This window comes from Hypomesus nipponensis, chromosome 26, assembly GCF_054491055.1.
Source record: "Hypomesus nipponensis isolate SF chromosome 26, ASM5449105v1, whole genome shotgun sequence".
NCBI lineage: Eukaryota > Metazoa > Chordata > Actinopteri > Osmeriformes > Osmeridae > Hypomesus > Hypomesus nipponensis.
Genome location: NC_140386.1, coordinates 5,815,668 through 5,832,922, shown reverse-complemented (window position 1 = coordinate 5,832,922; position 17,255 = coordinate 5,815,668). Strand labels below are relative to the sequence as shown.

Below are 17,255 nucleotides of genomic sequence, written 5' to 3'. Positions count from 1 at the left end.
CGCTCAGCTTAAGTCAACATTTCCTTTGTTCTCATAACAATGACATATTGTTAACAAAAGTAACACTGGGACTACAAATGGGTATATAATAGCTATTTTACACACACACACACACGCACGCACGCACGCACACACATAAACAAGGAGAGAAAGTTATCCTGCACAACATTTGGAACATGCTTGGCGGAGGTGGAGTCAAAACAATCCTCTACAGGACAGAAGGAGGGATCTCAGTCTGAAGGGGTAGGTGGACGCTTCTGACAATCTGTATCCTCGTAGTTTATGTTCTCAACACTTTCTCTGGCTATGACACACCCTTTGAATACATTAGTGAGCTGAAGTCGTAATTTGGTGTTAAAAGCCGAAACCCACACCCAGAGAAAGGCATCGCCCTTCCAAGTTGTGTGGGACTGTCGATCCGCCGTTAAGTGTTCGCCGAGCGCTATGGCCCCGGGCGGTTTATTCTGCTTCAGCCTGCTCGCAGTGGTAAGTGATGTCAATTATTGTTTTAAACCGCAAGTAATTGATGTGACATAGTTGCACTGATGTCTGTTCAAGTTGAGTGTATAATGTCTCGCGTACCGTTAGGTTTGGTAAACCGATAGGGTTGTATGGAACAGATAAGCTTTGTGTCGTAGCAAAAAGCAACAGTAGCTGGAACAACACTTTTCATAAATATGTATGTAAAAATAACTTTCGTTTGTCCCAATGACTAGAAATATAATTTAAAGATTCTCTGTGGTGCTTTCTCCAGTTCGGCAGAAATTACTTTTTAACCAGTGCTCGGTTACTCCAACAATTTAGCTACGTTAATGATTTGTAGACACTATGGGTCTATCAAAGGTGATCCAATGTAATGAACGAAGACAAAGGAATCTCTCTGGAGATAGAATTGCATGGCTATAAATCATGACTGATCGTAAAATCACTCTCTCAGCCTGAGAGTCTCAGGCCTTCTATTTAGATAGTGATGTTATCTGGAATCGTATACCTGCTGTCAGTGCAATATGAATTCAAATATATTTCAAGGGAATTGGATTTGAGTTCCCCGACAGGTATAGTTCTTTGATGTCTCGTCACTTACGTTGTTACAAGTAATTTTTTCCCCTCACACATGTGAATGCTTAGACCTTGCGCCTATTGTAAATAATAGCCTCCAGAAATTTAATGCTCACATACTACGCCACAGTGTGAAGTTACTATAACAGCATAGTAGTCTTTTAACGATTCGATTTACACCTTTGAGTAGCTAGACTGGGGAAAGGTGACGTCACTGTGAACTTTTATCCAATCATCACGGTCATATGGGTTAGGTCCTTGAGAAGGAAAGTACCTTCTTGCAGGGTGAGACAGAGAGAAAGAGAGAGAGAATAGCCATCTTGACTTCGTAACTGGTTAGGGTTAACCTTGTCCTCTTGTGTTGTTTCCAGCTCATACCAGCACCTGTTGAGTTGTGTGTTCCGCAATCAATCCAAGCCATAGTGCCTGCAGAACTCCAGCCTGGCTATGTTGTCTCTGAAGGTACGGAACGCCAATCTTATTAGTCTCTGGTCCTACCTCCTTTTGCCTGTCTGTCAGTAAACAGGACCATGCCTGTCTGTTTATGGGAATCTGTGTGCCCAGTAGGTACAGTAGTTCTTTGCTGACTATTCTGTGTGTGTGTTGGCCAAGCAGTGCCTTTGTCAGGTTGTCATGGAGGGGGTCGGCGGCTGGTCTCGGCAGACCCTGACTTTGCCGTGCGGGCGGATGGCACCATTGTCACCATCCATCTGACCAGGGTGATGGAGGAGGGGAAGTCCTTCTTGGTGTGGGTGTGGGACGGGGCGGGACACCGCTGGGCGATCAACGTCCGTCTCCTGTCCACATCCCCAGAGCAGGTGAGGAGAGAGCGAGAAGGCGAGCGAGAGAGAGAGCGAGAGGGGGAGGGAGAGGGAGACACAGAGAGAGAGAGGAAAGAGAGAGTGGGTGAGGTAGGAGAGGGAGAGAGGGGAAAGGGAGAAAGAAGACACTCAGCACGAGCGAGGACAAGGCTTCCATTCGCTCATCCGTGATTCTCCAGAACCTGTGTGCCTGAGAGAGAGAGAGAGAGAGAGAGAGAGAGAGAGAGAGAGAGGGGGTGGGGTTCAGAGGCACTTCCTTCCTTATCATTTTCCAAAAGTAAACAAGGCCCACAAAATGACTGTGATTCACCTTAGCCACACCAGTGGATTGCTGCTTTAAGTGGTCTGCCACAGAGAGCTGATTTGAGACGTTGTGTATTTCAGCTGTGACTGATTATCCCCAGGTGCCAGCCCATGTGCCCAGAAGGGTGCCCTATCACATGCCTGGTCAGAAAGGCTCCAATCCCTCTGTCCTCCGGCGCACCAAGAGGAGATGGAGCCCGCTGCCTTTCAACATCATCGAAAACGATGTGCCTCCATTCCCCAAGAATGTGGAACTGGTGAGAACGTCCTGTCGTCATTCTCGCTAGACTAGCTTAGCTTCTATCACCACTACTTTCCTTATATTCCTGTTTTACCTCTTCTGTCCTTTCTCTTCTCTTCTCCTCCAAATGACCATGAGCAATACCCTCATACAACATTTTCTTAATTGGAAAAATATCTCTCCTACTCTCTCAACCCCCCCCCCCCCCCCTGCGTTCCCTAGGTGGGGTCTGATTCAATGGTGAACTACACTGTGTATTACGAGATTAGCGGTCCAGGGGTCACCCTACCTCCGAAGGACTTGTTCTCTGTGGAAAGGCTGACTGGCATGGTGAGGGTGTGGTACGCCGTGGACCGCGAGCAGTACCCCAAGTTTGTGGTAAGTACGGCACACAAGGCCTTTACGCAGGGACCCAGGTTCGATTCCGGCTACGGGTCATTTCCTGCATGTCTTTCCCCCTCTCTCTCTTTCTCTTCCTGGTTTCATGTCTCTGTCTCCAACTGTCTCTATAGAAAGGCAAAAGAAAATTGTGGTAAGTATGAAGGGCAAGTCTTCTAGTTTCTTCCGACACCTGTGTATGGAGTCATACTGACTGTATCTCATATCTGACTGGGTAGTTCACAGCTCGGGTCTTTGACATTCTCACCAAGAAGGAGACTGACCGGCCCTTGGACATCACTGTGTTGGTGGACGACGTGAACGACAACGCTCCGACCTTTTCCGGACCCCTCGAGTTCGCTGTGTCAGAGCAGTGTAGCCCTGGTGAGAACATGGCGCTGTGTGTGTGTGTGTGTTTGTGTGTTCACAATGTGTTCCAACAAGTATCTTAAGTCATTTAAAGAGCTCCTTTAAGTCCTTCAGCAAGTGTCTCTCTCTCCATCTCTCTTTCCCATGACTCTCTTTGCCTGCCTCTCTGTAGATACTGAGATTGGACTTGTGACTGCCACTGACCTGGATGAGAAGGACACCCTCCACGTTAAGATTAAATACTCCCTCCTAAGTGGCATCGAGCTCTTCTCCATCCACCCTGAAAGTGGCATGCTCAAAGCCAAGACCAGCAACCTGGACAGAGAGGTGGGGCCTCCCGGACATCCTCATCCCTCACCCTCATCCTCCCTGATCCCTCACCCTCATCCTCCCTCATCCCTCACCCTCATCCCTCATCCTCCCTCATCCCTCACCCTCATCCTCCCTCATCCCTCACCCTCATCCTCCCTCATCCCTCACCCTCATCCTCCCTCATCCTTCACCCTCACCCTCATCCTCCCTCATCCTTCACCCTCACCCTCATCCTCCCTTATCCCTCACCCTCATCCTCCCTCATCCCTCACCCTCATCCTCCCTCATCCCTCATCCTCCCTCATCCCTCACCCTCATCCTCCCTCATCCTCCCTCATCCCTCATCCTCCCTCATCCCTCACCCTCATCCCTCACCCTCATCCTTCCTCCAGCTCTGTTGTTCGGCAGATTCACACTGAGACAGGCGAAACATCAAGATTTTGGCTAATTTATTGGCTGGATTTACAACAGTTATAGCAGAATAATTTGCCTTTGTGGCAGTTGGTAAAACTGGCTGGTTTAGCCGTGTGGGAGACATTGCTTAACTGCGTGGTATCTGTGTTTGTGGTGTTCAGGTTCAGGTGGTGCACAAAGTCGTCGTGGAGATCAGGGACATGAATGGCGCCAGGAACGGCCTCTTCAACACCGCCACGGCAACCGTGACGCTGGTGGACATCAATGACAACCCTCCTACCTTCAGAGAAGCCACAGTAGGTCCCTTCTTGTCGTGCGGAAAGACAGATGCTAATGGTCGCTCATCCGGTTAGCCCCGGAGTTATACAAAGGGACAAAGGCAGGTACTCAGATGACCACATTCCTTCACGTACCAAAACTGCTCTTTGACCTTTTCAACCCCCCCGCCTCTCCCCTTATGTTGCGATGCAGCTCGATCCACAAGATCACAATCTGTCTTGATTCCAGATTTCCAGGCTTCAAGTTATGATGCCTGGGCTGAACTTAATGGTTTGGAGGGTTCAGCGGCCTTTATCTAACTACTGGCAGCTACGGGCGTGGTTTCAGTGTGACATCCCATGAAGATGGTGATAGATGATTTTTGAAGGAGCCCGTCCTTTTCCAAATAGATTCCAAAGCCGACTTCCCAGATGGTTCTGTGTAACAAACCATCTGGCATATCCGGTTACCACCCCACCCCTCACCCTGCCCCACGCAACCACCCTGTATTTTCAGGGGAGGCAGTTATCGTGTAGCACCTCCAGGATGTTTTGCGGTATTGCGTTAAGGAAATTCTGTGACTGTGTTTCACAGTACAAGGCGAGAATCGACGAAAACCAAGCGGATGTGCTGGTCCTGCGGATTCCTGTGGACGATAAGGACGAAAAGAAGACCAAAAACTGGAATGCCAAGTTTGTGTTCACCGAGGGCAACGAGAACGGGAATTTCAGGATCGACACAGACCCTGAAACCAACGAAGGCCTGCTGTATGTCGTTAAGGTGAGACATAACAGACAGATAATAGACAATAAGGCCCTTTACACACACACACACACACACACGCACACACGCACACACACACTCCCAACTGAAAGGTGCAAACCGCAGAGTGACACAATGAGAGTCTGGCATAGACTGAGGTTGTGACACAGATTAATGGGTTGTGAATATGTGAGCTTTCTGATATCATTGGGAAAACTGAGAGTCAGCTCTTTGGAGGGCTGAGCTGGGAACCTCTGGCATATTTGCCCAGTGTGTGTGTGTCTGTGTACAAGCTTGGTTTGTGTGTCTACGTAGATTGCTACTGTGCGTCAGCGACCGCATGTGTGCATGCATTGTTTGTGTGCGTGTGTGCGCGCGTGTGTAATGTGGTGTTATTGCACAGGAATGATAAGAGTGTGTGCGAGTTGCTATTATTAGCAGGTCACAGCATCTCTGTGCTGTCCATTAACTGGGTGCTAAATGTGTGAGAGGATGGAAGCAAGTGCTTTGTCACACTAGAGCTTGGCAGGGACTCTGGAACGCAGGCCCGGCCAATTCAAACAATAAAAAGAAAGTCTGACCTCATTTCCTCTCCTCCACCCTCAGCCACTGGACTATGAGAAGGGCAAGGTGGTGAAGATGAAGGTGACGGCCCAGAACGAGGCCCCGCTGGCGGGTACGTCCGCCTCCTGGATGTCCATCCCCCTGGAGCTGAGCGTGGGGGACGTGGACGAAGGACCCGAGTTCAGCCCCCCCCACCTGGTGCTCCTGGTCAATGAGAACACACCCAATGGAACCCTGCTGAGTACCTACGCCGCCCTGGACCCTGAGACCAAGAGCAGCGCTGGGATGAGGTACCCCCCGCTGGGCCCCCGCCAACACCCTTAGAACAGAGTGTAGGAATCAGCTGGTTTCGGACATATAGACATGAATCGAGTTGCGTTTCATTGAACTGAACTGAACTCATCGAATGGTCTACAAATATATGACTGTGAAGGAACAGGATAGATCGTAACTTCACCCTAACACAGATTCCATAATGAGAGCTAATAGTGACAACGGGAATTTGAAGTAGGATTTGAATGCAGCACACTGTGGGCCTCATGTACTACGATTTTGCGTCCACTTCAGGCGTATTTGTTTCGCAATTTGCGCCTAAAAGCATGGCGACGTATGCACAAACATGCCGCACTGAGGTAAGAGCGCCTGTCACGGGAACTGAAAATGGCAAATAGCGCTTTTCCGTGTCATGCACATGCATTCACGGGAGGGTCAAGGGGAAAGTGGGAGTTTCCCATAAAGAGATGGGAGGGGATGCATAAAGTGCGTCTAATTATGTATTCCACGGTATGTACAAGAACCGCCCGTGAAAGTGCGCCTCTATTTTGCGGTGAAAATTCTGCGCCTCTCGGGTAAACCTGGATGCACACGGGTTCCCTAGCATATGCCTCCTGGTGAAATGACAGCAGTAATCCAAGCAAAACGAAGGCCGAGGAGACGATCTGAAACGATTTTTGCCACAAGGATTACATTTTCTCAGTTGAGAATTGGAATTTGTAATTTTGGTCCAGATTGCATTTTTTCGTGTCGGTGTGGAATTCCGGCCTTGTATTATATTTAAATTCGCTGTTACCTCATGAAAAAGCACATCAATTTCGTTATCAATAAATCTTTGTTTTCGCTGTTTTGACTTTGGTGGCTGATCCATGATAGAAAGAGACAAGGAGGCCTATTCAACTGCGCGTTTAAATGCTGATTAACCGCTGAACTGCAGGTTTCGTAAATACGACGTAAACTGAAGTATCACAGCATGCGCAATCTGCGGGTTGGCCATGGCGCTAATTACGCTACGTTTGCAAATGTACTTACATGAGGCCCTGTGTGTCTTGTTACTGTGTACTGTAGGGATTACAGTGCAGACCTGCACCCACTCCATATCCATCTGTGTGTGTGTGTAGGTATTACAGCGTGTCTGACCCAGGCTCGTGGATCAATGTTGGGGAAAACACAGGAGAGCTTAAGGTGGCCAACACCATTGACCTGGAATCTCCTCTGGTCACCAACGCCATGTACAATATCACGATCAAAGCAGTGGACAAAAGTGAGTGGAAGCCTTCTGAACATGGAAACGGAAGCCTCTTCCTACGGTTGTTTCTTTTGAAAAATTCAAAAGTACAAGTGTGTGTCACATTGCTCAGGGCACCTTGCGTTTCACCCTTTGAGCAACCCGCCCCGCCCATTCCGCCCCCAACTATCTTCCCCTGCCTCCTTATTATCTTATCTGCACTGTCTGTCGGACTTACCTGCTGATAAAGACTCACTACTCACTCACTACTTAGATGAGCAGGGTTATTCTGGACAGTAAACCTGGGTGTGTTATGGAAAATCCTCTTAAAGGTGTGGAACCCGGTTCTTTTCTTATCTTGTTCAAACATTTTGACAACAACAGACGTTTCTCTGTTCCGTTCTGGTCATGAGACGTGACAGGATTTGGAAGGAGGACATTCCTGCCACGCTCGGTCCATCAGCGCTCATCAGGGTCTAAACATCAATGCCCTAAAGGGGATCATCAACTCGGAGACGTTCCCTTCTCAGTCTCTCTATAAAGCTGCAAATGGACGCCCCTTGACCCTTGACCCTCACGTTGTTGTCTCCTCTCCGTGTCCCAGGTGGCAAGTCAGGCATCGGCACGGTAACCCTCCTGATCAAGGACGTGAACGACAACGTGCCGGAGATCGACGGGGGGGAGCTGGTGCTGTGCGAAGAGCCGGACGGGGGGAGGGGCTCCGTCACCATCGTGGCGGTGGACCGGGACCTCCCGCCTTACTCCACCCCCTTCAACTTCCAGCTGCTTGACGGGCATGATGGGAAATGGAGGCTGAGAAGCATCCAAAGTAAGTGTCACGGACTTCGAGGCACGACAGGCCCTCCCCCGTAAACCGATGTGCGGCGCGAATTTCGAACCGTGTGCCTAAAACCTACAAATCAATTGGTGCGACGTTAAGTGACCCCTAATGTAGCCCTTGGGCACCGCTCATCCACTTTCCATTTATTCAAATGAGAAAGATCTCACATCCACAAACGTCTTTTAACTCCTCCTCGATCAATGATTCATCAGGCTCTTAATAATGTATAGGCAGGGTTGATATCTCCACGAGCCTGTTACTAGAGCCAGCTCTGGAGAGGTGTGGGGTCATGAATTCTGAATGGAGTTTAGAGACAGAGTCTCTTTGAGGTGGAGGGGAGCAGAGTGGAGAGCCCTGTCGTCATCACACACACACACACACACACTTCACTTCCTAGCAGTGGGTCTCCGCAGCATGCTAACCCAGATGGCCCGATATCCAGGGCCGCGTATGGGTGTGGGACCAGGGGTCTCATTTATACAGCTTGCCGTACGCACAAAACGGGGCTGAAAATGTGCGTACGCCACTTTCCAAGCAAAGGTTGTGATTTATAAAAAACGAACTGGACGGGAGAATGTGCGCTCCTCCACGCAAACTCTGACCCTCCCGTAGGCCTACGGATATTTTGGAAACAGGTGGAATTGGCGACGCAGATGACCGCACTGTAGTCAGACTGCAGAAATTGAATGTGGGAAGAACATTACTCGTAATATTTATATATTTTGTTTTCCTCGCACACGTTTTTTTTCCCCATTCAATTTCATGATTATCATGAAGATTACATCCAGCAGTGTTATTTGCGCTTGTACTGAGAAACAATTGTTCAATAAACACCTTGTACAATCCGACTCAAATTTTAAATCAAAATTCAGCGCTGTCTGTCTCACCATCAGATTGTCCACTATGGGAGTGCAGGAGGGGGAGATTCCCCGACTGCATGGAATACAGGATAACGTCATATATCCTACCTGTAGATAACTGCAGAACACAGCGTATAACTAAATATATTTCTTTAATACTGTGCAAATATCCTCATATGTCAAACACTGGAAATACAGTCGTTAAGCTCCCGTGCAATCGCTACACTCTACGTCCTCGTTATCAGTCCAGACTTGAATAGACTACTGTTCATAACAAAAAGCTTTTGGTTTCAAATTGTATCTCGACTCTGGGTATCGTCTGGCACAGTTGACGCCTCTCGCACAGTTTTTGTTATTGGCGATCCACGGGCCACCAAATGATGTGGTTTTCGGGCCTCCACCAATAGGCTAACGGTGTCTGAGAACTTTTTTGTTTTTTGGGTCGCCTTGATTCACCGTGAAGAACAATCGCGTGCCAGGGTCATGAGATACTAGATTAGCATTCATGTGTTTCTTTGCATTGACCATTCATGGTTAAAAATGGGCGTGTTCAGGGAGGGGTAACATGCTGATTCACGTGCGCACACATGTGGGTGATCTGTGATTTATAAAGGGAACATTGCGTACAGGTGTGCGTACACACGCTTTTATCAATCAGAATTTTTCGGACTAAAAGTGTACGTACGCCCAAAAGCCTAAAATGGCGTACGTACACTTTTTAGTAAGAATCCTACGCACAGTTTTATAAATGAGACCCCAGGTCTGTGCTTGCCTCTGGAAGAGGAGGAAATGCCAACCGAAATGTCAGGGAAACGCACAGGAAATGTCACCCTTCCATTTAGACCGACTTCCAAGACATCTGTGGACGAGGCTTGTCGACACCCCACACCGCTTCACCCCCAGCACACACAGTGGGAAACCGATGAAATGCCCAAGCGACGGGTGGAATCGACGGAACGTGTGCAGACACGGGGGTGCACACACACACACACACACGCGCATGCTTTCAGTTCCACAGAAGGCCGGGCTAGAGGCTACAGCTGCTCTCAACCTTTGGAACGTCGTGCTGACTGTTATCTCCTCATGGTGTCTCTCTGTACGCCGTGTCACACCGATGCCCCTGCTCTGATCTGTGCTGAGTCATTTTACCACCCTCTCTCCACCCTCTCTCTCTCTCTCTCTCTCTCTCTCTCTCTCTCTCTCTCTCTCTCTCTCTCTCTCTCTCTCTCTCTCTCTCTCTCTCTCTCTCTCTCTCTCTCTCTTTCCCTGTGTCTTTCTCTTTGTATTACTCTCTCTCTCTCTCTCTTTCCCTGTGTCTTTCTCTTTGTATTGCTCTCTCGTCCTGACTCTCTCTCTCTCTTCCTCGTTCTCACTCTCTCTCTTTCCCTTCTCTTTCTACGTTCTCTTTCCCTCCAGACAACTCGGCGGTGCTGGAGCAGGCGACGGACATGTCCAGAGGGCTCTACCGGGTGGCGGTACGCGTGAGCGACCTGCAGGACAAAGGCGGGGTCCGCGAGGTGCAGGTGCGCGTGTGCCGCTGCCTGGGGGGGCAGTGCGCCCCCCAGAGGAGCTCTGCCACGCTGGGGGTGTGGGGGGTCCTGGCCATGCTGCTGGCTCTCCTACTGCTCCTACTGCTGTGTGAGTGGCGCGCACACGCCACACACACACACACACAACACACACACGCACACGACACACACACACACGACACACACACACACGACACACACACACACACACAACACACACAACACACACATACGACACACACATACCACACACACACACGACACACACACACGACACACACATACGACACACACACACACGACACACACACACACGACACACACACGACACACACACACGACACACACACACACACACACGACACACACACACATACGACACACACATACCACACACACACACGACACACACACGACACACACACGACACACACACACGACACACGACACACACACACACGACACACACACACGACACACACACACACACACACAACACACACACACACGACACACACACACACACATACGACACACACATACCACACACACACACGACACACACACGACACACACACGACACACACACACGACACACACACGACACACACACACGACACACACACACGACACACACACACACACGACACACACACATGACACACACACACGACACACACACATACATACACATACGACACACATATACGACACACACATACGACACACACACACGACACACACACATACATGCACCACAAAGACACACACGAGGATGACTGTTGGGTAAAGCATAGGCATGGCGTGTATTGTTTTCTGTCGAGTGGCGCCGAATGTCACTGGAAACAAATGATAAGGTCCAGATGTTGCCACGCACTTGCGGCCAACTCTTATCCCCGTCGAGCCACATGGGTGCATCAGAAACCTTTCACCGTGTTTGGTGTGGCAGTAATGATATTCAACCGTCTCGTGGCCTGCTTCCAGGCCTCCTCTTTGTGTTTGCCTGCACCACGAAAGGGGAGAAGGTCTACATTGACGACTCCAACGGTGGAATGCTGCTGATGTCCAACACAGAGGCTCCGGGCGAGGAAGTGGTGAGATCAGTTTCACCTTCCTGTCTCTCTTACTCATGACTTTGTTCCGCTGTGTGTGAGCGGGTCGAGCCATTGTTCTAAGCGCCTCTGTCGCCCCTTCCCCAGAAGTCCGCCCACCTCCTCACCATCCCGCCCACCTGCGACAGCGCGGACGGCTCGCTCAAGAAGGGATTCCTGGACAGGATGGGGGCGACGTCGCCCGTCAGCCAGCATCAGACTGGTCAGCAGATAAATCAGCATCTGATTGGCCAACAGATGAGCCAGAGCAGTTTCTACCAGACGAGCAGGCGGGACTTCCTGTCTCAGGGACACAAGGGTTTTTACTCCTCCGGGCGGCATGGGGCCGCCACCTACACCGACGCCGCCTTGCTCAAACAGTCCCAGCTCTCTGCTCTCTATACATGGGAGACCAATGGCATTTATCTACTCAAGGTACACTCCAAAACAACGACACTCTTCCTAATGTATACGACTGACGATCATGGGTTATATTCACGTCTTACCCGTCTGTTATACTGAAATGACAAGCTGCCATTTGTGATTGAATGTGTCTCACTCTGTGTCCGACAGAAACTGGGGTATTTTGGCGACGAGGCGGAGGAACGCTACGCGGACGACCTCCTCACGCCGTACGGCTACGAGGGGGAGGGTTCGCCGGCGGGCTCGGTGGGCTGCTGCAGCGACCTCGGGGACCAGGACAACCTGGACTTCCTGGACTCGCTGGGGTCCAAGTTCAAAACACTGGCGGACATCTGCCTGGACAGACAGGAAGAGATACCCTGAGAGAAGCAACCGGAACTGATGCAGGAAGGAAGGACTCTGAGAGACCGTGAAAGACAATTAATTAGAGGAGGACTGTAAAAGCCAGACGTTAGTCGAACACTGCAGCTTTGATGTGCCAACAGGTCCTGTGCTGTATGTTCCGGCATTTGACACTAGATGGCGTATGACACTGTGTTACACTGTGATGAAAAGAAACACTTTTGGGCCTGGTCAGCCCAGGATGGAAAAATTAGCTTCTGACTTCACTGAAAAAGCTGTTTTTGTTCCAGGGATAACTGACGAATGCTAACGAATCTAATAGTGCATTAACTGCTGTTTCTCAATTACTCACAATGCATTTATTTCCATTAAGTACAATAGGAGCGAATTTGTGTGCATTTTGGCATACCATGGAAAAACAGTACTGTTTACTGTAAGATATTAGCATAATACCTGAAGGTATTGCAGAATGAACTAAAACTATAGGGGATTTCCTTCTGGGTGGAAGTTGTAATGCCGTCAAGATGGGAAATGGAACACATGAAATTATAGATAGGCAGCGTTTTAGTGGTGATATATTTCTTTTTCTATTGCATTTACTGAATTAATCAAATTAAATAAAACTTTTTGGATTTATTCCCCAATGTTTTTGCAGTGATCCTGGTCGAATTTTCTTAAATCCATAAAAGCGACTACAGGCACTTGTATGTGCATGTGCATTTTGCACGGTTGGATTGAGGAGAGAGTTTGTTTCATGAGTGTTTACATGCCCAAAATAAGCCTTTTCCATAACAGGGAGCCACATTGCATGCATTTGTACCCATTACTAATAGCAAAATATAATGATTCCCATTAGAGGGAAAACCAAACTGTTCGGTGTGCTTAAATGTTAATGACCCAAACGAAAGAGAACTGTCATTAGGCAAATGTTGCCCTTGAGAAAGAGACCCACTTTACTGGGGAAAGCGCTGAGGGAAGGAAAGATTTCGGACCAAATGAGCAAACGCGAGATCAAAGGAGCGTCCCACGGAACCTGCCATGTGATCCGAAAGCCACATACCAGGAAATCCTCCCCTTCACTGGATGCAAGGCTAGAATCCAGGTTGTTTGTGGACATGCGTGTGATGTCTGCGTGTGCACGCGTGTGTGAGAGAAGGCATCTGCACGCCCGTGTGCTTCTGTGTGTGTGCGTGCGTGTGTACGTTCTCGCGTGTGTATTCTGTGTGTGTGTGTGTGTGTGTGTGTTGGTGGAGAGTGATAAGGACAATGAGAGAGGTGTTGACACAGACAGCAGGCAGGGCTGTGTACCTGACAGTCTGAGGAGACTTGCCTTGTGCCAGTTCATCTGAGTCAATCTTTTGGAACCGTTCCTTGGTGACGCAAGTCACAACCTCACTGGCTTACACAGCCACTCTGGCCCCTAGTGGACATCCATAGGCATTACACAACTTCAAATCCCCTTAATGCACCCTCAAAGTAAAGGGCTGGGGAATAAGAGTAAGCACTCAGACACACTAATGAAGAGAATTGTCTAAACGCCTTTTAAATATGCACCTCGACGAGACACAAACTCCTAGTAAACACGGCTATTATGTTCGGAGAATGATGAAGAAAAAAACAAACATACGCTCGTCAAAGTGCTCCTTGCTGGAGACCCGAGAACAAAAAGCCCTAACGATTATTCCACATCCTCCCAAAGGGTCCAATTAGGAAGTTTAAGATTGCTCAAACAGTTTTTTCGGAAAATTCACAAGAGCGTCTTGGCAGGGTACCTCACTCGGAAATGATGTGACATGGAACATGGGCCCCGAGCCCTCGTCGTTGGGTTTGAAGCAGGCTGTGGCCAGGGGCGATGGAGAGCTCTGGTCTGTCTTCTCTGCCCCAGGTGCCAGCGGGGGCTTGTGCCAGCCAGGGGCACGGGGGGCTGAATCTAAATAGGAGACAGCCCCACCACCTCCTCCCAAGGGTGTGGTGTGTGTGTGAGGGGGTGTGGTGTGTGTGTGTGTGGGGGGGGGGGGGTGTGTGCGTGTGGGAGGGGTGTTGGTGTGTGTGTGTGTGAGGGGGTGTGGTGTGTGTGTGTGTGTGGGAGGGGTGTTGGTGTGTGTGTGTGGGGGGGGGGGGCGTGGTGTGTGTGTGTGGGGGGGTGTTGGTGTGTGTGTGGGGGGGGGGCGTGGTGTGTGTGTGGGGGGGGGTGTTGGTGTGTGTGTGGGGGGGGCGTGGTGTGGGGGGTGTGGGGGGTGTTGGTGTGTGTGTGTGTGGGAGGGGTGTTGGTGTGTGTGTGTGGGGGGGGGGGGGGCGTGGTGTGTGTGCATGTGGGGGGGATGTTGGTGTGTGTGTGTATGGGGGGGGGTGTTGGTGTGTGTGTGGGGGGGGGTGTTGCTGTGTGTGGGGGGGTGGGAGGGGTGTTGGTGTGTGTGTGTGTGAGGGGGAGGGGAGGGGGGGGGGGTGTAACAAATAAACGCGGCACAGTATAGTTGCAGTATAGTTGCAGAGCTGACCACAATAGACGACAAACCGTGCTTGTTTTTTGCTTGTTTTCCCTGGGAGGGACTTGACGGCGGATGTCTCTGTATTCATTGTCGGAGCGGGCCCAGGGCTCGGGCGGGGTGGGGTGGGGGTACGCTCGCGGAGGGCGTTGGCTCGCGTGTGGTTGGGGAGGGGAAGGGCCGTACCTAGGAAGGGCCGGCATCTGAGTGTCGCTCCAGCCTCACGGATGTTGAATGTAGCACTGAGGCTGGAGGGATGATCCGACAGGCCAGAAAAGACTGGCGGGAAGTTGAGTGTGTGAGTGAGTGTGTGTGTGTGAGAGTGTGTGTGTGTGTGGGGGGGGGAGGCCACATTTGAGCTAACTGTGTGCAATCCTTCATTCCGATGATAAAGTGTCATTGTTGGGTTTCATGCAGAGGGGAGGACAGATTGTGTGTGTGTGTGCGTGTGGGGTGGAGGTGTGCACGTATAGACATGTCTGTGTGTGTGAGTGTACATATGTGTCGGCAGGTGTGTGTGTGTAGGCGAGTGTGGTGGGGGTGGGGGTCGACTCGACTCCATCACAGGACAGCGTGACAGGTTGGCATGTTAGTGTTTGAGGTATTAGAGACACACCGTCTCAGGACAAGTTATAGCCCACCTGCCACAAACTGCAGGGTGTTAAATGGCTCCACCCGAGCTTCCATTTGACGAGATAAACAGGCTTTGACAAGATGCAGAGTATGTGTTTTTTTTTATTTGTGTGTATGTGTGCATGCGCACGCTTGTGCTTTTTGTCTGTGTGTGACCGTATGCGTGTGTGTGTGTGTGTGTGTGTGTGTGTTTGTGTGTGTGTGTGTGTGTGTGTGTGCGGAATGGTTGGGAAGGTACCTCGCCTAACTGCCGTCCTCAGCAGGATGCTATCGTAACCCCTAAGTGAGGCAATGTGATTGGTTCATAAATTTAATTGAAGCTACCCCCCCCCCCCCCCCCCCCCCAACCCCCCTCCCCCTCCCACCGTGGCTCCGGTCTTATCGGAGTGAGTCAGAGACGCGCTGCTCTCCTCGGGACCGGCTCCTCTCACGAGACCCGGGAGAAGAGGAGAGACGCCAGAGCACAGCGCTTCCCTCCCTCCCCTCCCCTCCCCTCCCCCCCCCTCCCTCCCCCGTGACTGGGAAGAGCGCGGGAGATAACTAGACTAGTCTGCGTGCGCGCGCCAGGCTCCCAGATAAGATTGAGTGAAATGGTGCAGTTGTGTTTTTCTTTTTTTTCCCTCACGCACGGTTAATACAATACCGCAATCTTAATTCAATCATCATTATGCCCCTATGGAAGCTCCGCATAATGAGTCGGATTAGGGGGCTAGGCGGCAGCCAAACTGACTCTGTGTGTGTGTGTGTGTGTGTGTGTCCTGTGTCTGTGTGTGGGGAATGCAAGCGAGGCTGCTGGTGATTCACTGTGTGTGTGGTGTTTGCTCACTGCAGAAATGTGTTGTCGAGTGTCAGGGAAAGAGAGGAGGCAGACATGATCATCATTAGAGGAGTGATAATGGGCATGTTGCTGTGTTCCCGGGCTCTGTTTGGGGACCCTGCCACCCCTTATCCTGGTTCTCTGCAGGCTTTCATTCGCGTTTTCACATGTGAACGTCAAACCGTGGCCGCGGGGGCCCTTTCGGAAGCGCACAACTGTACACAATGTAATAACATGTCGTCTGCAGTAATAACCATTTAAAACTCTCCCTCCACCCTCTCCATAGAGGTACATGATAATCAGGTCTTAACCCAGTAGAATAGGCTAAACTGTTCTGAAGAAGCCATTCAGCCACAATAAAAGCAAGTATCAACAAAATATTGTAGTTTCCTCATCCGACCATAATTTAGGCCTAAGGTAACTCCATGACTTCCAAATATGGTTGGGTTTCATTGCAGTAATTTTCTTTCCTTTCCCCAATTTTTTTGTGTTGGCACTCCTGAGTGTAGTATTCAAATCTACCACTAGGGGGTACTCTGCCCTTTTCACAGTACTGCCATACCATGCACGGAGTAAGTATGAGATGTCGACTTCAATCAGCCAAATTAAAGGTCAGTAAGGAGTTTTGCCATTTCCATCTGGGGTGCATTTGGTTAGCTATGATACCTTGACTCTGCTGTTGTTGGAAGGCAAAAAAAACGTAGCACCCACATCCTCCAGTATGTTAATTGCATGTACTTCAACGGGATATTCTGAGCTCCCAGTTCAGCGATCAGTATGGCTGATCCCTTGTGTTCACGCTTGATTGGTTGATAACAGACACAGTCTTCACTCGAGACACCATGTTAAAGTCGTACCCAAGAGCCAGTGTTCAGAGGAACCCCTGCTACTGAAACCTGCAGAGTTCACATTGAAGCGCAGTGGTCTTTAACCCTGGTCCTCAAGGTCCACACTCATGCATGGTTTAGACCAGGGGTCTCCAACCGTGTTCCTAAAGAGCTACCTGCCAGTTGGTTTGAGCCTGATTCAACATGAGCTACCTGATCAAACAGCTAATTAGTAGAATCAGGTGTGCTACATTACTGTTGGAGTTGTAAAGTGTGTCAAATCTGGGTAGTGGAGGATGATACAAGGTTAAATACCGGACCAAGTTATTTGTAGTTTGTTATAAGTAATGATGCAATCACAAGAATACACCACACCCGGATGTTCTTAGTCTAGAGTAGCAAAAACCAGTCTATGATGTCATGC

General features: G+C 50.0%; 1 protein-coding gene across 1 annotated transcript; it reads left to right on the top strand.

Annotated features, from left to right (window-relative positions):
• Positions 1-225: 225 nt before the first annotated feature.
• LOC146221147 (desmocollin 2-like protein) lies at positions 226-12,716 on the top strand. Its single transcript, XM_084693017.1, has 17 exons — positions 226-243; positions 379-486; positions 1,431-1,521; positions 1,675-1,877; positions 2,285-2,440; positions 2,647-2,802; positions 3,042-3,186; positions 3,344-3,498; positions 4,059-4,193; positions 4,750-4,935; positions 5,524-5,771; positions 6,876-7,018; positions 7,587-7,811; positions 10,100-10,321; positions 11,197-11,306; positions 11,412-11,738; positions 11,877-12,716. The coding sequence occupies exons 2-17, from the start codon at positions 445-447 to the stop codon at positions 12,087-12,089; spliced, it is 2,757 nt and encodes a 918-aa protein (XP_084549143.1). The 5' UTR covers positions 226-243; positions 379-444; the 3' UTR covers positions 12,090-12,716.
• Positions 12,717-17,255: the final 4,539 nt, after the last annotated feature.

Excerpts from the sequence above, each read along its gene's own strand:
- LOC146221147 (XM_084693017.1), top strand. The coding sequence starts at position 445 with ATGGCCCCGGGCGGTTTATTCTGCTTCAGCCTGCTCGCAGTG. Across the intron at positions 1,878-2,284 it reads TGTCCACATCCCCAGAGCAG|GTGCCAGCCCATGTGCCCAG; the intron begins GTGAGGAGAGAG and ends GATTATCCCCAG. Across the intron at positions 7,019-7,586 it reads GATCAAAGCAGTGGACAAAA|GTGGCAAGTCAGGCATCGGC; the intron begins GTGAGTGGAAGC and ends TCCGTGTCCCAG.